General features: G+C 51.8%; 1 protein-coding gene across 1 annotated transcript in view; it reads right to left on the bottom strand.

Moving 5' to 3' along the window:
- LOC112247579 (zinc finger protein DPF3-like) overlaps positions 1-20,383 on the bottom strand; it is a 59,939-nt gene that overhangs the window by 36,079 nt on the left and 3,477 nt on the right. The window contains 1 exon segment of the mRNA XM_042321417.1: positions 1,178-1,338. Coding sequence (XP_042177351.1) covers positions 1,178-1,338 — 161 coding nt within the window.

The raw sequence follows: 20,383 nt of genomic DNA, 5'->3' as shown, positions 1-20,383 counted from the left end.
AACAATCGCAACATTGTTTCAATAATAGATAGAACTTTTCTGGCAGCTCTGGTATGTGAAGCTTTTTTGAGGTCTTGCTCACAATTCATTCTGTGGCATCACAATGACAAAACTATATGCTGTATGTGAGGCTCTTGATCATCTCTTTGATCATGACACTGGTGAGGAGGAGAGAGACCAGGAAACCGACAGTGAAGATGCATTAGAGGAGAAAGTAGTCTGTGATAAATAGCACAATATGTTTCATTTAAGTATTTGTTCAAGTCAAAATGATCCAAACATTCAGATTTTTTTTTAAACTCAAAAGCGAGTATGAGCTCAGGTCAATGAGACAACATTAGGTGATAATATATGTATTACATTTGGATTTATAATCAGCTAAAAATGGGGCGGGCAATTTGGACCGGGGACACAGAATGAATTAACATGAAATGAACACAACAGCAGGGTTAATCTAGCATGCTGGGCCAATAGCCTCTCCCTTAATCTAGCATGCTGGGCCAATAGCCTCTCCCTTAATCTAGCATGCTGGGCCAATAGCCTCTCCCTTTATCTAGCATGCTGGGCCAATAGCCTCTCCCTTAATCTAGCATGCTGGGCCAATAGCCTCTCCCTTTATCTAGCATGCTGGGCCAATAGCCTCTCCCTTTATCTAGCATGCTGGGCCAATAGCCTCTCCCTTTATCTAGCATGCTGGGCCAATAGCCTCTCCCTTTATCTAGCATGCTGGGCCAATAGCCTCTCCCTTTATCTAGCATGCTGGGCCAATAGCCTCTCCCTTTATCTAGCATGCTGGGCCAATAGCCTCTCCCTTTATCTAGCATGCTGGGCCAATAGCCTCTCCTTTATCTAGCATGCTGGGCCAATAGCCTCTCCCTTTATCTAGCATGCTGGGCCAATAGCCTCTCCCTTTATCTAGCATGCTGGGCCAATAGCCTCCCTTTATCTAGCATGCTGGGCCAATAGCCTCTCCCTTAATCTAGCATACTGTGCCAATAGCCTCTCCCTTAATCTAGCATACTGTGCCAATAGCCTCTCCCTTCATCTAGCATACTGGGCCCTGGGACCACACCCTATACTTTGTGGCCTGCCGGCTTTCATTATATCTATTTATTCTGACTTTGTGTGTCTGCGGCTGTGTGTGTCATTTTGCTACACTGCCCTGCAGTACACCCACCTGGCTCACGGTGGCGCTGTTCCATCCAGATGTAGCAGTTGTTCTGGGCCACGCCAGTTTGGTTGTCCAGGAAGGGCATGCGGACCGACCGCTCGGCACACAGACGTGCGTTGTAGCTGCGACAGTGTTCTATGGCCTCCCGGTAGAACTGGTCACCTAGCCTTTAAAAACACAAGAGGCTGATTAGCGTACGAGTTATGTTACAACCTAGCCTATCAGGCACATAGACAAGCAACAAGTGGCAGATTAATATACTAGCTTATAATTAAGCAATAAGGCACGAGAAGGTGTGGATACAGCCACGAACCCCAGAGGTGCCTTATTGCTCATATAAACTGGTAACCGGAACAGTAAAAATTTATTTTAGAGCATGAAACATGTATCTTTTATTAAACCCGTGGTATACGGTCTGATATACCACAGCTCTCAGCCAATCAGCATTCAGGGCTCTCAGCCAATCAGCATTCAGGGCTCGAACCACCCAGTTTATAATACAACCTAGCGTATCAGGCACACAGAGACAGGCAGATAAGCAGTTTATGTCAACTTTTTAAACTTTGACTAAGCTTGGTGTTTTGCGACTGAAGTGGTAACAGGGCTTGAACCAGCAAACCAACATTTACATAGCAAATGCACTCTCTCCAGTGGGGGAACATATGTTTACATTGCTAAAGCAAATGATATAGATAATAAACAAAAGTTAAATAAATAATAAAAAATGAACAATAACAGTTCCAAAAGAATAAAGACATTTCAAATGTCATATTATGTGCAAATAGTTCATGTACAAAAGAGAGCCAGGTCTGCCTATAGCGGCCTTTCTCAATAGCAAGGCTATGCTCCCTGAGTCTGTACATAGTCAAAGCTTTCCTTCATTTTGGGTCAGTCACAGTGGTCAGGTATTCTGGAACTGTGTCCTCTCTGTTTAGGGCCAAATAGCATTCTAATCTCTCTCTCTGCTTGTGTGCCACATACTCACACTTAAGGTCAGAGTTCAGCCACAACTTGGAAAGCACTGTTTATGATTTCAAACCTTGCTTAGTTTGTGCCAATGGCACACCAACAAATTTACCAACACCACCCTTTACCACAACCTGGGCTAAGGGGGAAGGTGAGCTGTTGAGAGGGTCTAGAGTGTCTCTCCCAGGGTAGATCTCAGTCGACATTAGATCTGATGGTCTCACTCCCTCGTCCCTCCCTCCCTCCCCCTCTATCTCCCTCCCTCCCCCTCCCTCCCTCCCTCCTCTATCTCCCTCCCTCCCCCCCTCCCTCCCTCCTCTCTCCCCCTCTCTCCCACTCTCCCCCTCCCTCCCTCTCCCTCCCCCTCTCCTCTCTCTCTCTCTCCTCTCTCCCTCCACCCCTCCCTCTCTCCCTCCCTCCCTCCCTCCCCCCCCTCCCTCTCTCTCCCCCCCCCTCCCTCTCTCTCCCTCTCTCTCCTCTCCCTCCCTCCCCCTCTCTCCCTCCCCCTCTCTCCCTCCCCCTCCCTCTCTCTCCTCTCCCTCCCCTCTCTCCCCCCCCCCCCTCCCTCTCTCTCTCCCTCCTCTCTCTCTCCCTCTCCCTCTCCCTCCTCTCTCTCTCCCTCTCCCTCCTCTCCCTCTCTCTCTCTCCCTCCCTCTCCTCCTCCCCTCCCTCCCTCTCTCTCTCTCCCTCCCTCCCTCTCTCCCTCTCTCTCTCCCTCCCTCCCTCTCTCCTCTCCCCTCCCTCTCTCTCTCTCTCCCTCCCCCTCTCTCCCTCTCTCTCTCTCCCTCCCCCTCTCTCCCTCCCCCTCCCCTCTCTCTCTCTCCCTCCCCTCTCTCTCTCTCCCCTCCCCCTCTCTCCCTCCCTCCTCTCTCTCTCTCTCTCCCTCTCTCTCTCTCTCTCCCCCTCCCTCTCTCTCTCTCTCTCTCCTCCTCCCTCTCTCTCCCCCTCACTCTCTCTCCCTCCCTCCTCTCCCTCCCTCCCCTCCCCCTCCCTCTCTCCTCCCCTCCCTCTCTCTCCCTCCCTCCCTCCTCTCTCCCTCCCTCCCTCTCCCCCTCCCTCTCTCTCCCTCCCCCTCCCCTCTCCCCCCCTCCCTCTCCCTCCCCCTCTCTCCCTCCCCCTCTCTCCTCCCTCCCTCCCCTCCCTCCCTCCTCCCCTCCCTCCCTCTCTCTCTCCCTCTCCCTCTCTAACCCTCTCCCCCGCCTACCTCTCTCTCCCCCCCCCTCTCTCTCCCCCTCTCCCCCTCCCTCTCTCTCTATCCCTCTCCCCCTCCCTCTCTCTCTATCCCTCTCCCCCTCCCTCCCTCCCTCCCTCCCCCTCCCTCTCTCTCCCCTCTCTCTCCCCTCCCCCTCTCCTCCCTCCCCCCCCCCTCCCTCTCTCTCCCCCTCACTCTCCCTACCTCCCTCCCTCTCCCCCCCTCTCTCCCTCCCTCCAGAAGATACACAGATCGCTATGTGAGGAATGCCAGACTGGACAAAGAGGACAAGCTGTAGTTTCAACCAGGGTATAAAGAAGAGCAGTGTTCGGAGAGAGGGAAGGAGAGGGGGAAGGAGAGGGGGAAGGAGGGAGAAGGAGAGGGGGCAGGAGAGGGGGAAGGAGAGGGTGAAGGAGAGGGGGAAGGAGAGGGTGAAGGAGAGAGAAGGAGAGGGGGCAGGAGAGGGGGAAGGAGAGGGTGAAGGAGAGGGGGAAGGAGAGGGTGAAGGAGAGAGAAGGAGAGGGGGCAGGAGAGGGTGAAGGAGAGGGGGAAGGAGGGGGAAGGAGAGAGAAGGAGAGGGGGCAGGAGAGGGGGAAGGAGAGGGTGAAGGAGAGGGGGAAGGAGAGGGTGAAGGAGAGAGAAGGAGAGGGGGCAGGAGAGGGGGAAGGAGAGGGTGAAGGAGAGGGGGAAGGAGAGGGTGAAGGAGAGAGAAGGAGAGGGGGCAGGAGAGGGTGAAGGAGAGGGGGAAGGAGGGGGGAAGGAGAGAGAAGGAGAGGGGGCAGGAGAGGGGGAAGGAGAGGGTGAAGGAGAGGGTGAAGGAGAGGGTGAAGGAGAGGGGAAGGAGAGAGGGAAGGAGAGGGGGAAGGAGAGGGGGAAGGAGAGGGTGAAGGAGAGAGAAGGAGAGGGGGCAGGAGAGGGGGAAGGAGAGGGTGAAGGAGAGGGTGAAGGAGAGGGGGAAGGAGAGGGTGAAGGAGAGGGGGAAGGAGAGGGTGAAGGAGAGAGAAGGAGAGGGGGCAGGAGAGGGGGAAGGAGAGGGGGAAGGAGAGGGGGAAGGAGAGGGTGAAGGAGAGGGGGAAGGAGAGGGGGAAGGAGAGGGGGAAGGAGAGGGGGAAGGAGAGAGGGAAGGAGAGGGGGAAGGAGAGAGGGAAGGAGAGGGTGAAGGAGAGGGTGAAGGAGAGGGTGAAGGAGAGGGGGAAGGAGAGGGGGAAGGAGAGAGGGAAGGAGAGGGGGAAGGAGAGGGTGAAGGAGAGGGTGAAGGAGAGGGGGAAGGAGAGGGTGAAGGAGAGGGGGAAGGAGCGAGAAGGAGAGGGGGCAGGAGAGGGGGAAGGAGAGAGAAGGAGAGAGAAGGAGAGGGGGAAGGAGAGGGGGAAGGAGAGGGGGAAGGAGAGAGAAGGAGAGGGGGCAGGAGAGGGGGAAGGAGAGAGAAGGAGAGAGGGAAGGAGAGGGGGAAGGAGAGGGGGAAGGAGAGGGTGAAGGAGAGGGTGAAGGAGAGGGTGAAGGAGAGGGTGAAGGAGAGGGGGAAGGAGAGGGTGAAGGAGAGGGGGAAGGAGAGGGTGAAGGAGAGGGGGAAGGAGAGAGAAGGAGAGGGCAGGAGAGGGGGAAGGAGAGAGAAGGAGAGAGGGAAGGAGAGGGGGAAGGAGAGGGGGAAGGAGAGGGGGAAGGAGAGAGGGAAGGAGAGGGGGAAGGAGAGGGGGAAGGAGAGGGTGAAGGAGAGGGGGAAGGAGAGGGTGAAGGAGAGGGTGAAGGAGAGGGGGAAGGAGAGGGTGAAGGAGAGGGGGAAGGAGAGAGAAGGAGAGGGCAGGAGAGGGGGAAGGAGAGAGAAGGAGAGGGGGCAGGAGAGGGGGAAGGAGAGAGAAGGAGAGAGGGAAGGAGAGGGTGAAGGAGAGGGTGAAGGAGAGGGTGAAGGAGAGGGGGAAGGAGAGGGTGAAGGAGAGGGTGAAGGAGAGGGGGAAGGAGAGGGGGAAGGAGAGGGTGAAGGAGAGGGGGAAGGAGAGGGTGAAGGAGAGGGGGAAGGAGAGAGAAGGAGAGGGCAGGAGAGGGGGAAGGAGAGAGAAGGAGAGAGGGAAGGAGAGGGGGAAGGAGAGGGGGAAGGAGAGGGGGCAGGAGAGGGGGAAGGAGAGAGAAGGAGAGAGGGAAGGAGAGGGGGAAGGAGAGGGGGAAGGAGAGGGTGAAGGAGAGGGGGAAGGAGAGAGAAGGAGAGGGCAGGAGAGGGGGAAGGAGAGAGAAGGAGAGAGGGAAGGAGAGGGGGAAGGAGAGAGAAGGAGAGGGTGAAGGAGAGGGGGAAGGAGAGGGTGAAGGAGAGGGCAGGAGAGGGGGAAGGAGAGAGAAGGAGAGAGAAGGAGAGGGGGAAGGAGAGGGGGAAGGAGAGGGTGAAGGAGAGAGAAGGAGAGAGAAGGAGAGGGGGAAGGAGAGGGGGAAGGAGAGGGGGAAGGAGAGGGTGAAGGAGAGGGGGAAGGAGAGGGTGAAGGAGAGGGTGAAGGAGAGGGTGAAGGAGAGGGGGAAGGAGAGGGTGAAGGAGAGGGGGAAGGAGAGGGTGAAGGAGAGGGGGAAGGAGAGGGTGAAGGAGAGGGGGAAGGAGAGGGTGAAGGAGAGGGGGAAGGAGCGAGAAGGAGAGGGGGCAGGAGAGGGGGAAGGAGAGAGAAGGAGAGAGAAGGAGAGGGGGAAGGAGAGGGGGAAGGAGAGGGGGAAGGAGAGAGAAGGAGAGGGGGCAGGAGAGGGGGAAGGAGAGAGAAGGAGAGAGGGAAGGAGAGGGGGAAGGAGAGGGGGAAGGAGAGGGGGAAGGAGAGGGTGAAGGAGAGGGTGAAGGAGAGGGTGAAGGAGAGGGGGAAGGAGAGGGTGAAGGAGAGGGGGAAGGAGAGGGTGAAGGAGAGGGGGAAGGAGAGGGTGAAGGAGAGAGAAGGAGAGAGAAGGAGAGGGGGAAGGAGAGGGTGAAGGAGAGGGTGAAGGAGAGGGGGAAGGAGAGGGGGAAGGAGAGGGTGAAGGAGAGGGGGAAGGAGAGGGTGAAGGAGAGGGGGAAGGAGAGAGAAGGAGAGGGCAGGAGAGGGGGAAGGAGAGAGAAGGAGAGAGGGAAGGAGAGGGGGAAGGAGAGAGGGAAGGAGAGGGGGAAGGAGAGGGGGAAGGAGAGGGTGAAGGAGAGGGGGAAGGAGAGGGGGAAGGAGAGGGTGAAGGAGAGGGTGAAGGAGAGGGGGAAGGAGAGAGAAGGAGAGGGCAGGAGAGGGGGAAGGAGAGAGAAGGAGAGAGGGAAGGAGAGGGGGAAGGAGAGGGGGGGAAGGAGAGAGGGAAGGAGAGGGGGAAGGAGAGGGGGAAGGAGAGGGTGAAGGAGAGGGGGAAGGAGAGGGGGAAGGAGAGGGTGAAGGAGAGGGGGAAGGAGAGGGTGAAGGAGAGGGGGAAGGAGAGAGAAGGAGAGGGCAGGAGAGGGGGAAGGAGAGAGAAGGAGAGGGGGCAGGAGAGGGGGAAGGAGAGAGAAGGAGAGAGGGAAGGAGAGGGGGAAGGAGAGGGGGAAGGAGAGGGTGAAGGAGAGGGTGAAGGAGAGGGGGAAGGAGAGGGTGAAGGAGAGGGTGAAGGAGAGGGTGAAGGAGAGGGGGAAGGAGAGGGTGAAGGAGAGGGTGAAGGAGAGGGGGAAGGAGAGGTTGAAGGAGAGGGGGAAGGAGAGAGAAGGAGAGGGCAGGAGAGGGGGAAGGAGAGAGAAGGAGAGAGGGAAGGAGAGGGGGAAGGAGAGAGAAGGAGAGGGGGCAGGAGAGGGGGAAGGAGAGAGAAGGAGAGAGGGAAGGAGAGGGGGAAGGAGAGGGGGAAGGAGAGGGTGAAGGAGAGGGGGAAGGAGAGAGAAGGAGAGGGCAGGAGAGGGGGAAGGAGAGAGAAGGAGAGAGGGAAGGAGAGGGGGAAGGAGAGGGGGAAGGAGAGAGAAGGAGAGGGTGAAGGAGAGGGGGAAGGAGAGGGTGAAGGAGAGGGCAGGAGAGGGGGAAGGAGAGAGAAGGAGAGAGGGAAGGAGAGGGGGAAGGAGAGGGGGAAGGAGAGGGTGAAGGAGAGAGAAGGAGAGAGAAGGAAAGGGGGAAGGAGAGGGGGAAGGAGAGGGTGAAGGAGAGGGGGAAGGAGAGGGGGAAGGAGAGGGTGAAGGAGAGGGTGAAGGAGAGGGGGAAGGAGAGGGTGAAGGAGAGGGGGAAGGAGAGGGTGAAGGAGAGGGGGAAGGAGAGGGTGAAGGAGAGGGGGAAGGAGAGGGTGAAGGAGAGGGGGAAGGAGCGAGAAGGAGAGGGGGAAGGAGAGAGAAGGAGAGAGAAGGAGAGGGGGAAGGAGAGGGGGAAGGAGAGGGGGAAGGAGAGAGAAGGAGAGGGGGCAGGAGAGGGGGAAGGAGAGAGAAGGAGAGAGGGAAGGAGAGGGGGAAGGAGAGGGTGAAGGAGAGGGTGAAGGAGAGGGTGAAGGAGAGGGGGAAGGAGAGGGTGAAGGAGAGGGGGAAGGAGAGGGTGAAGGAGAGGGGGAAGGAGAGGGTGAAGGAGAGAGAAGGAGAGAGAAGGAGAGGGGGAAGGAGAGAGGAGGGCAGGAGAGGGGGAAGGAGAGAGAAGGAGAGGGAAGGAGAGGGGGAAGGAGAGGGGAAGGAGAGGGTGAAGGAGAGGGTGAAGGAGAGAGAAGGAGAGAGAAGGAGAGAGAAGGAGAGGGGGAAGGAGAGGGTGAAGGAGAGAGAAGGAGAGAGGGAAGGAGAGGGGGAAGGAGAGGGGGAAGGAGAGGGGGAAGGAGAGGGTGAAGGAGAGGGGGAAGGAGAGGGTGAAGGAGAGGGGGAAGGAGAGGGTGAAGGAGAGGGTGAAGGAGAGGGGGAAGGAGAGGGTGAAGGAGAGGGGGAAGGAGAGGGTGAAGGAGAGGGGGGAAGGGGAGAGAGAAGGAGAGGGGGAAGGAGAGGGTGAAGGAGAGTGAAGGAGAGGGGGAAGGAGAGGGGGAAGGAGAGGGGGAAGGAGAGAGGGAGTTTGCGATTTTAAAGCTAATTTCCTGCAATTCTACATATCTGCCATGGAGCTGAGAGGGTTGGGAGAGGGCTGCAACATTGACCAGTAATCACAAAATGTGTATGTAGACCGTGTGTCTGCAGTGAATACAGATCACAACGGTTTCTGAGCAGATCAATCTATGACCGGTGGTTTAAACAAGCTTTTTTTTCTTATGCTATTATCGAGAGAAAAGGAATCACGTTTTCTGATTGACAAAGCCACCTATCAATAAATGAATCAATCTTTATTATCCCAGATAAGACAAGCAGGTAAAACCACCTATAAACCACCAAATACACAGAGACGTTATGAACAGACTGAAGTCTAGAATGTGGATTGACTGCTGTGTATCTAATTCAAAAGAGTTTAATGTACGCAGAGCAAGGGGAACAACTACTAGAAGGCTCAGAGCGAGTGACGTTTGAAACGCTATTAGCACACTCCCCGCTAACTAGCTAGCCATTTCACATCGGTTACACCAGCCTAATCTCGGGAGTTGATAGGCTTGAAGTCATAAACAGCTCAATGCTTGAAGCATTGTGAAGAGCTGCTGGCAAAACACACAAAAGTGCTGTTTGAATGAATGCTTATGAGCCTGCTGCTGCCTACCACCGCTCAGTCAGACTGCTCTATCAAATATCAAATCATAGACTTAATTATAACATAATAACAGAAATATGAGCCTTTGGTCATTAATATGGTCAAATCCGGAAACTATAATTTCGAAACAAAACGTTTATTATTTTAGTGAAATACGGAATAGTTTGGTATTTTATCTAACGGGTGGCATCCCTAAGTCTAAATATCCTTGTTATGTCATAATTACGTAAAATTCTGGCAAATTATTTCGCAATGAGCCAGGCGGCCCAAACTGTTGCATATACCCTGACTCTGCATGCAATGAACGCAGGAGAAGTGACACAATTTCACCTGGTTAATATTGCCTGCTAACCTGGATTTCTTTTAGCTAAATATGCAGGTTTAAAAATATATACTTCTGTGTATTGATTTTAAGAAAGGCATTGATGTTCATGGTTAGGTACACGTTGGAGCAACGATACGCACCGCATCGATTATATGCAACGCAGGACATGCTAGATAAACTAGTAATATCATCAACCATGTGTAGTTAACTAGTGATTATGATTGATTGTTTTTTATAAGATAAGTTTACTGCTAGCTAGCAACTTACCTTGGCTTCTTACTGCATTCGCGTAACAGGCAGTCTCCTCGTGAGGCAGGTGGTTAGAGCGTTGGACTAGTTAACTGTAAGGTTGCAAGATTGAATCCCCGAGCTGACAAGGTAAAAATCTGTCGTTCTGCGTTGAACAAGGTAATTAACCCACTGTTCCTGGGCCGTCATTGTAAATAAGAATGTGTTCTTAACTGACTTGCCTAGTTAAATAAAGGTTAAATAAAGGTGTAAAAAAAATATATATATATATATATATATATAGGTCAAATCAGTGTCCAAAAATACAGATTTCCGATTGTTTGAAAACTTGAAATCCACCCTAACTAATCGGCCATTCCGATTTATCGGTCGACCTCTTATTAAAACACCTGTAATTAAATACAGATTGTTTTACCTGATCAGGTTCAGTGGTTAGAAACAACTATTTGCCCAATAAATGTTTACCTTTCTAATGCCCAACAGTATATCTACAGACGGACATCAAATCCCATTTTTATGTGTCACGTGCAGCCGAACACAACAGGTGACATGCTTACTGACAAGCCTTTAACCAACAATGCAGTTTTAAGAAAAATACCACAAAAAAAAAGAAATAAAAGTAACAAATAATTAAAGAGCAGCAGTAAAATAACAATAGCGAGGCCCTTTTCGATATTGTCTCATCGCTGCAACTCCGGTCGAACCCTCCCCTTACCCGGACAACGCTGGGTGTGCGCTGCCCACATGGGTCTCGCGGTCACGGTTGCCTGTGACACAGCCTGTGATCAAACCCGAGGCTGTAGTGGCACCTTATCACTGCGATGCAGTGCCTTAGACCGCGGTGCTACTCGGGAGGCCCCTCCTACCTTTTTTCTTTAAAGGTATCTGTGACCAACAGATGCATATCGGCATTCCCAGTAATGTGAAATCCATAGATTAGGGCCTAATGAATTGATTTTACTTGACTGATTCCTAAATAGGTCTCAATATGCCTTCCCTGTTAAAATTAGGTTAATTAAAAAGGATTTAAATTCATTTAAAGGTTAAATAAAAATACCTACCTCCTCCCCTTCGATACCAAGCTCCTCCCCTTCGATACCAAGCTCCTCCCCTTCGATACCAAGCTCCTCCCCTTATATACCAAGCTCCTCCCATCTATACCAAAATCCTCCCCTTCGATACCAAGCTCCTCCCCCTCTGTACCAAGCTCCTCCCCTTCTATACCAAAATCCTTCCCTTCTATACCAAGCTCCTCCCCTTCCCCATCACATCTCTCTCTTCCCCTACCGACATCTTTCTCTCCGTCTGTCTCTCTGCCCTGCCATATTATTTGGATATTTCTGTCCCACTCCTACCAAGGAGAGTGCGTGTTCCTTCCCTCAGGTCTCTCTACACCATTACATAAGGATGTACAGCTAGGCCCAGCTACAGAGGAGCACACCACACCACACTCCACGTGTGTGTGTGTGTGTGTGTGTGTGTGTGTGTGTGTGTGTGTGTGTGTGTGTGTGTGTGTGTCACGGTATGCCTTTAAAGATGTGGGATGAAAAGTGTCCTATAATCCAAAACACACACACGCAGACACACACACACACACACAGATCTCGAACATCAGAACATTTTGCTCTAAGCCATGTGCCTATCTGTGTCCATTAGGGTTTGAATGGTTGATCTGTTGCTTCATGTAAGTTTTCCATGTTACAGAAACCCCTTTCTTCTCAGAGAGAGAGAGAGAAGTCACTTCCTGTTCCTGTTGAGACACTTCACTTCAAACACTTCAACTATAATACCAGCAGGAGGGAGCCCGAGGACAGCAACACAATCAGACCCAACCAAATCATGAGAAAACAATAAGGTAATTAGTTGACACATTGGAAAGAATTAACACAAAAAAAGCAAACTAGAAGCAAACTAGAATGCTATTTGGCCCTAAACAGAGAGGACACAGTGGCAGAATACCTGACCACTGTGACTGACCCACAATTAAGGAAAGCTTTGACTATGTACAGACTCAGTGAGCATAGCCTTGCTATTGAGAAAGGCCACCTTAGCCGGTCTTCTCTTGAGTGCCAGGTCTGCCTATGTGCACACTGCCCACAAAGTGAGGAAACTGAGCTGCACTTCCTAACCTCCTGCCCAATGTATGACCATATTAGAGACACGTATTTCCCTCAGATTACACAGAACCACAAAGATTTTTTAAACAAATCCAATCTACAGGGTGAAATTCCACAGTGTGCCATCACAGCAGCAAGATTTGTGACCTGTTGCCACAAGCAAAGGACAACAAGTGAAGAACCAACACCATATTTACGTATATTTTTTACATTTTCTCTTTTGTACGTGAACAATTTGTACATAATATGACATTTGAAATGTCTTTATTATTTTGTAACTTTTGTGAGTGTACTGTTCATTTTTTATTATTTATTTAACTTTTGTTTATTATCTATATCATTTGCTTTAGCAATGTAAACATATGTTCCCCCACTGGAGAGAGTGCATTTGCTATGTAAATGTTGGTTTGCTGGTTCAAGCCCTGTTACCACTTCAGTCGCAAAACACCAAGCTTAGTCAAAGTTAAAAAGTTGACATAACCAGTTTATCTGCACCTCGTTGCCTTGCCTCTCTGTGTGTGTTGTTTACTGTTAATTTCACTTTCGTTTATTATCTACTTCACTTTCTTTGGCAATGTTGACATATGTTTCCCATGCCAATAAAGCCCTTTAAATTGACATATGTTTCCCATGCCAATAAAGCCCTTTAAATTGACATATGTTTCCCATGCCAATAAAGCCCTTTAAATTGACATATGTTTCCCATGCCAATAAAGCCCTTTAAATTGACATATGTTTCCCATGCCAATAAAGCCCTTTAAATTGACATATGTTTCCCATGCCAATAAAGCCCTTTAAATTGACATATGTTTCCCATGCCAATAAAGCCCTTTAAATTGACATATGTTTCCCATGCCAAGAAAGCCCTTTAAATTGACATATGTTTCCCATGCCAATAAAGCCCTTTAAATTGACATATGTTTCCCATGCCAATAAAGCCCTTTAAATTGACATATGTTTCCCATGCCAATAAAGCCCTTTAAATTGACATATGTTTCCCATGCCAAGAAAGCCCTTTAAATTGACATATGTTTCCCATGCCAAGAAAGCCCTTTAAATTGACATATGTTTCCAAGAAAGCCCTTTAAATTGACATGTGTTTCCCATGCCAAGAAAGCCCTTTAAATTGACATATGTTTCCCAGAAAGCCCTTTAAAGAAAGCCCTTTAAATTGACATATGTTTCCCATGCCAAGAAAGCCCTTTAAATTGAATTGAGTTCTAAATAACTTGCCTATGATGACATCCCTTTAAATTGACGACAACAGATTGGACGTTGGGAAAGCAGTACAAATGGCTTTGCTAGTATTGCATTCACACACACACACACACACACACACACACACACACACACACACACACACACACACACACACACAGACACACACACACAGACACACACACACACACACACGGACACACACACACACACACGGACACACACACACACACACACACACACGGACACACACACACACACACACACACACACGGACACACACACACACACACGGACACACACACACACACACACACACACACACACACACACGGACACAGACACGGACACACGGACACAGACACGGACACACACACACACACAGGGACAATTGGAGAGGCCAGTGGAATGTTTTCATATCAACAGTAGTGTTCAAACCAGACAGGCTTAGTTTAGCTGCTACCCACTCTCACATGCTGTTTACAGTGGCACTACACAGCAGCAAGAAGCCACTCATCAAGAGGGAGGAGTCTCTGTCTCTCTGTGTGTTTCTCTGTCTCTCTCCATTTCCCTCATCTGGCTCAATACATTCACCACTCTCTCTCCCTAGAGACCAACAGAGTCCCTCCTTCCTCATATTGTAATGCACCTCTCTCTCCTCTCTCTTCTATTCAAGCTCTAGAGCCCCCCAGCCACTCACAGGTATCTATGAATAATCATGACCTGAAGCTTTTCATTGGATGGTTAAAAGTTCTAATTACATTCCATATGCGTAAAGCAGTGGTAACAGTATCACACTTCCAATGAGAGGTCAATATGAATATACCATGAATATTCATTTATAGACTTAACCTATAGAGCCCAGTCCTATTGAATCCTTCTGTTGGGGACAGGTTGTCTATGAAATAAAGGCCAAAGCGTTTCCCCTCCTCTTTCTCCCCCTCTCTCCCCCTCTCTCCCACTGGTTGAATCAATGTTGTTTCCACATCATTTTAATGAAAGCTCGCCGCCATTGGACTCTGGATCAGTGGAAACGTGGTCTCTGGAGTGATGAATCACGCTTTACCATCTGGCAGTCCAACGGACGAATCTTGGTTTGGCAGATGCCAGGAGAATGCTACCTCCCCCAATGCATAGTGCCAATTGTAAAGTTTGGTGGAGGATGAATAATGGTCTGGGGCTGTTTTTCCATTTTGGGGCTAGGACCTTTAGTTCCAGTGAGGGAAATCTTAATGCTACAACATACAATGGACATTCTAGATGATTCTGTGCTTCCAACTTTGAGGCAACAGTTTGGTGAAGGCCCTTTCCTGTTTCAGCATGACAATTTTATTTGTTTAACCTTTATTTAACTAGGCAAGTCAGTTAAAAATAAATTCTTATTTACAATGACAGCCTACCGGGGAACAGTTGGTTAACTGCCTTGTTCAGGGGCAGAACGACAGATTTTTACCTTGTCAGCTCTGGGATTCGATCCAGAAACCTTTCGGTTACTGGCCCAACGCTCTGACCACTAGGCTACCTGCGAGGTCCATACAGAAACGGTTTGTCGAGATCGTTGTGGAAGAACTTGACTGGGTTGCACAGAGCCCTGACCTCAACCCCACCGAACACCTTTGGGATGAATTGGGACTGTGAGCCAGACCTAATCGCCCAACATCAGTACCCGACCTCACTAATGCTCGTGGCTGGAAATGGAAGCAAGTCCCCTCAGCAATGTTCCATCTAGTGGAAAACCTTCCCAGAAGAGTGCAGGCTGATATAGCAGCAAAGGGGGGGGACCAACTCCATATTAATGCCTATCATTTTTGAATGAGGTGTTTGACGAGCAGGTGTCCACATACTTTTGGTCATGTAGTGTATATATCCAGCCCCCCCTCCCACAGCAAATCTAATTTAGGTCTTAGTGGTAAACACCAACTTGGAAAACGGTTCCACCTCAGACTAGAATTAGCTGCGGTTCTACAGTTACCTTCAGACTGAGTGTATGTGTGTGAGTGTGTATGATGACTGCGCATGTGTGTGTCCTACACATAAGAGGTGCTTCCTGTATCAGAAGAGGTTAAACCCTGCTGTACAACGCCCTCTCAGCCCTCCTCATCCTCCTCCAGCCCTCCTCATCCTCCTCCAGCCCTCCTCATCTCATCCAGCCCTCCTCATCTCATCCAGCCCTCCTCATCCTCATCCAACCCTGTTCACCCTCCTCCAGCTCTCCTCATCCTCCACCAGCCCTCCTCACCCTCCACCAGCCCTCCTCACCCTCCACCAGCCCTCCTCACCCTCCACCAGCCCTCCTCACCCTCCTCCAGCCCTCCTCACCCTCCACCAGCCCTCCTCACCCTCCTCACCCTCCACCAGCCCTCCTCACCCTCCACCAGCCCTCCTCACCCTCCACCAGCCCTCCTCACCCTCCACCAGCCCTCCTCACCCTCCTCCAGCCCTCCTCACCCTCCACCAGCCCTCCTCACCCTCCACCAGCCCTCCTCACCCTCCACCAGCCCTCCTCACCCTCCTCCAGCCCTCCTCACCCTCCTCCAGCCCTCCTCAACCTCCTCCAATCCTCCTCAACCTCCTCCAATCCTCCTCAACCTCCTCCAATCCTCCTCAACCTCCTCCAATCCTCCTCAACCTCCTCCAATCCTCCTCAACCTCCACCAGCCTCCTCACCCTCCACCAGCCCCTCCTCACCCTCCTCAACCTCCTCCAGCCCTCCTCACCCTCCACCAGCCCTCCTCACCCTCCACCAGCCCTCCTCACCCTCCTCCAGCCCTCCTCACCCTCCACCAGCCCTCCTCACCCCTCCACCAGCCCTCCTCACCTCCACCAGCCCTCCTCACCTCCTCCAGCCCTCCTCACCCTCCTCCAGCCCTCCTCAACCTCCTCCAATCCTCCTCAACCTCCTCCAATCCTCCTCAACCTCCTCCAATCCTCCTCAACCTCCTCCAATCCTCCTCAGACCAGGGACCTCCAATCCTCCTCAACCTCCTCCAATCCTCCTCAACCTCCTCCAATCCTCCTCAAACCCTCCTCCAGCCCTCCTCACCCTCCTCCAATCCTCCTCAACCTCCTCCAATCCTCCTCATCCTCCTCCAATCCTCCTCAACCTCTTCCAATCCTCCTCAACCTCCTCCAATCCTCCTCAACCTCCTCCAATCCTCCTCAACCTCCTCCAATCCTCCTCAACCTCCTCCAATCCTCCTCAACCTCCTCCAATCCTCCTCCAATCCTCCTCAACCTCCTCCAATCCTCCTCAAACCCTCCTCCAGCCTTTACAGAGAGAAGTTCAATCAGATTAGTGCTAAGGTTATGATGTCAACAACCGGCTCCAAACAGAGCAGGGGACGGGGCTAGGTGGCTGGGGGGCTAGGTGGCTGGGGGGAGCTAGGTGGCAACGGGAGGCTAGGTGGCTAGGGGGCTAGGTGGCTACGGGGGCTAGGTGGCAACGGGAGGCTAGGTGGCTAGGGGGCTAGGTGGCTACGGGGGGTCTAGGTGGCTACGGGGGTCTAGGTGGCAACGGGAGGCTAGGTGGCTAGGGGGCTAGGTGGCTACGGGGGTCTAGGTGGCAACGGGAGGCTAGGTGGCTACGGGGGCTAGGTGGCTGGGGGGGGGGCTAGGTGGCTAGGGGGGGGCTAGGTGGCAACGGGGGGCTAGGTGGCTATGGGGGGAGAGGGGGCTAAAGGGGCTAGGGGGGCTAGGTGGCTAGGGGGCTAGGTGGCTGGAAAGGGGGCTAGGGGGCTACGGGGGTCTAGGTGGCAACGGGAGGCTAGGTGGCTAGGGGGCTAGGTGGCTACGGGAGGCTAGGGGGCTTGGGGAGGCTAGGGGATGCTAGGGGAGGCTAGGTGGCTACGGGAGGCTAGGTGGCTAGGGGGCTAGATGGCTACAGGAGGCTAGGTGGCTACGGGAGGCTAGGGGGCTTGGGGGGAGGCTACGGGAGGCTAGGGGATGCTAGGTGGCTACGGGAGGCTAGGGGCGGCTAGGTGGAGCTGAGAGGTTTTTGTAGGAGAAGGGGGAGGAAAACTGTTTCCCCAGACCAAGACAGACAGGAGGAGAAGACAGAGAGAGGGATAGAAAGGGGAGAGAGGGAGAGGGAGAGTGATAGAGTGATAGAAAGGGGAGAGATGGAGAGGGAGAGTGATAGAAAGGGGAGAGATGGAGAGTGATGGCAAGGGGAGAGAGGGAGAGGGAGAGTGATAGAAAGGGAGAGATGGAGATGGAGAGGGAGAGTGATAGAGCGATGGAAAGGGGAGAGATGGAGAGGGAGAGTGATAGAGCGATGGAAAGGGGAGAGATGGAGAGGGAGAGTGATAGAGCGATGGAAAGGGGAGAGATGGAGAGGGAGAGTGATAGAGCGATGGAAAGGGGAGAGATGGAGAGGGAGAGTGATAGAGCGATGGAAAGGGGAGAGATGGAGAGGGAGAGTGATAGAAAAAGGGAGAGAGATGGAGAGTGATAGAGCGATGGAAAGGGGAGAGATGGAGCGGGAGAGTGATAGAAAGGGGAGAGATGGAGAGGGAGAGTGATAGAGCGATGGAAAGGGGAGAGATGGAGAGGGAGAGTGATAGAGCGATGGAAAGGGGAGAGATGGAGCGAGGGAGACCGATAGAGATTTTTTTGTTATTTTAATCTTTATTTAACCAGGAAGGGCTCATTGAAATTTGAAATCTCTTTTTCAAGGGAGAGGGGAGAGGGACAGAGGGAGAGCGATAGGGAGAGGGGAGAGGGACAGAGGGAGAGATGGAGAGGGAGAGCGATAGAGAGATGGAGAGGGGAGAGGGACAGAGGGAGAGCGATAGAGAGATGGAGAGGGGAGAGGGACAGAGGGAGAGCGATAGAGAGATGGAGAGGGGAGAGGGACAGAGGGAGAGGGAGAGCGATAGAGAGGGAGAGCGATAGAGAGATGGAGAGGGGAGAGGGACAGAGGGAGAGCGATAGAGAGATGGAGAGGGAGAGGGACAGAGGGAGAGCGATAGAGAGATGGAGAGGGGAGAGGGACAGCGATAGAGAGGGAGAGATGGAGAGCGATAGAGAGATGGAGAGGGGAGAGGGACAGAGGGAGAGGGAGAGAGAGAGGGAGAGATGGAGAGCGATAGAGAGATGTAAAGGGGAGAGGGACACTGGGAGAGATGGAGAGGGACACTGGGAGAGATGGAGAGGGAGAGCGATAGAGATGGAGAGGGACACTGGGAGAGGTGGACAGGGAGAGCGATAGAGAGATGGAGAGGGACACTGGGAGAGATGGAGAGGGAGAGCGATAGAGATGGAGAGGGACACTGGGAGAGATGGAGAGGGAGAGCGATAGAGAGATGGAGAGGGACACTGGGAGAGGTGGACAGGGAGAGGGACACTGGGAGAGAGGGAGAGCGATAGAGAGATGGAGAGGGACACTGGGAGAGATGGAGAGGCAGAGCGAGAGAGATGGAGAGGGACACTGGGAGAGAGGGAGAGGGAGAGAGAGTAGGATAGCGAGATTGAGATGTATGAAAACAATGTCACACACCCTCTAACCCCCGTACACACACCCTCTCCCCCTCGTACACACACCCTCTCCCCCTCGTACACACACCCTCTACCTCAGTCTACATACAGAAACGTGTCAGATCCATGTGTTGAACAGGAAAAAGGATTTATGATCCCTCCATGGAGTCTCCCTATGGAACAATGTGTCCCAAATGGCACACTATTCCCTATTTAGTGCACTACTTTAGACCAGAGGCCTATGGGCCCCCTGGACAAAAGAAGTGCACTACACAAGGGGAACGGGTGCCGAATGTTCCCGGGCCGTTCTAATTCCCAACGCCTGGAAAACATTCCCGCCAGCTCGGCCATTCCCCCAAACACCGAGCGGGAATCACAAAAGGAGCCAGAGAGCTGCCCCAGTGTTTAGAGTCCGTCTGAAAGCTCACATGTAATTCACCCATCAATCACTCTAGCGCCCTCGTCCTCTCACGCTAAAAGGGGGAGGGGAGTGTGTTCCTGTAAGCCAGACACACACACACACACACACGATACTATACAGACACACAAACAGGCAGAGAGGGGCAGGGCCACACACACAAATACAAGACAGACACACAAATAGGCAGGGAAAGGGTCACACGCACACACAGTCCCCACTCCTACAGACATCCACCCACCCCCCCCATACACACACACACACACCTTCTTCTCCTATACATTTCCCCCTGCACAGCCCGCCCCCACAATCTATAAACACAGAGCCTGGCCAGCTCTATATCCCTCTATGGGTAAGTGCCTCCAAACTCACAGTTGAAATCACACAGGCACACATTTACAGTGAGTGAGTGCACGGGCCGCGACCCCGCAGAAACAGGCCAGTGTAGCATATTGTCTCTGACTATTGTTTCTGTATGATCTTCTTTTATTGTGTTGCATTGTGGGGAGAGGTGGGGGAGGGGGTCCTATGTTTCCCTCTGCTGACATGTGGCCAGCTCTCTTTCAAAGACAACCCCCCAAAAAAAAAAAAAAAAAGACTTCCTAAAAAGGTCAAATGAAATGAATAAATAAAACTGAATAATATTTAGAGCATCCACAATTCAGAAGAATGATGTGGTTTATTCTGAGATGCCAGACGATGGGTCATGATGATGCCTAAATGCTGACTAAATGTTAGTAGACGTGAGACAGCAGCACTAGCAGGTACTTCCTGTTGTTAACCATGTGATTTAACAGGTACACCCTCTTGAGACTTTCTGTCATTTGTGTTTCCCAGACAGGCTCAACACAGAGGCATCCTGTAATTAAAATGGTAATAACTGAACTCAACTTTGTCAGAGAATAGTCTTATTCACTGATAATACTATAGTAATAACAAACTTCAATTGAATCACTGTCTTAAAAATGCTAATACCATAATATATTAAAGTATCCAGTAGGGCTGGGAGTTGCCAGGGACCATACGGTATTATCACCATAGTGAGGAACCTCACAATGTGTTTGTTTCTCTCTCTCTCTCTGTCTCTGTCTCTCTTTCTCTCTCTCTCTCTGTCTCTCTCTCTCTTTCTCTCTGTCTCTCTCTCTCTCTTTCTTTCTTTCTGTCTCTCTCTGTCTGTCTCTTTCTCTCTGTCTCTCTCTTTCTGTCTCTCTCTTTCTCTCTTTCTCTCTGTCTCTCTCTCTTTCTCTCTCTCTCTTTCTCTCTTTCTCTCTGTCTCTCTCTCTTTCTCTCTGTCTCACACCTCCTAAGTATGAATTTTAATCATATATATATATGCATCCAGTTTTCTTGAAGGGGGGGTTGACTATGCTCTATGTTATTTAAAAATGGTTTTGTTTTATGCAGAGAGCAGGAGACAAGCCATGGACAATGAACTTCCCACTGTACCAAACCTCTTATCAACAGAACAGGGATGTTGTTACGAGCTAAGTGCAAACCCGACACCTCTCATAGAAACACAATGGTCAGATAGGAACCACATTAAACCCAAGATGGCGAGGGAGAGCGACAAGCAGTCCCCTGCACCTCTCTGGGTTAAATGGATTAAATGCAGAAGACATGACTGTCCTTGTATCCCCTTTTCCCTCTTGACAAGGCCTGGCACAAAGAGGATATATTTG

Source organism: Oncorhynchus tshawytscha, linkage group LG05 (assembly GCF_018296145.1).
Source record: "Oncorhynchus tshawytscha isolate Ot180627B linkage group LG05, Otsh_v2.0, whole genome shotgun sequence".
NCBI classification, from domain to species: Eukaryota; Metazoa; Chordata; class Actinopteri; order Salmoniformes; family Salmonidae; genus Oncorhynchus; species Oncorhynchus tshawytscha.
The sequence above is the reverse complement of the archived record's forward strand: the minus strand, read 5'-3'. Positions and strand labels throughout refer to the sequence as shown.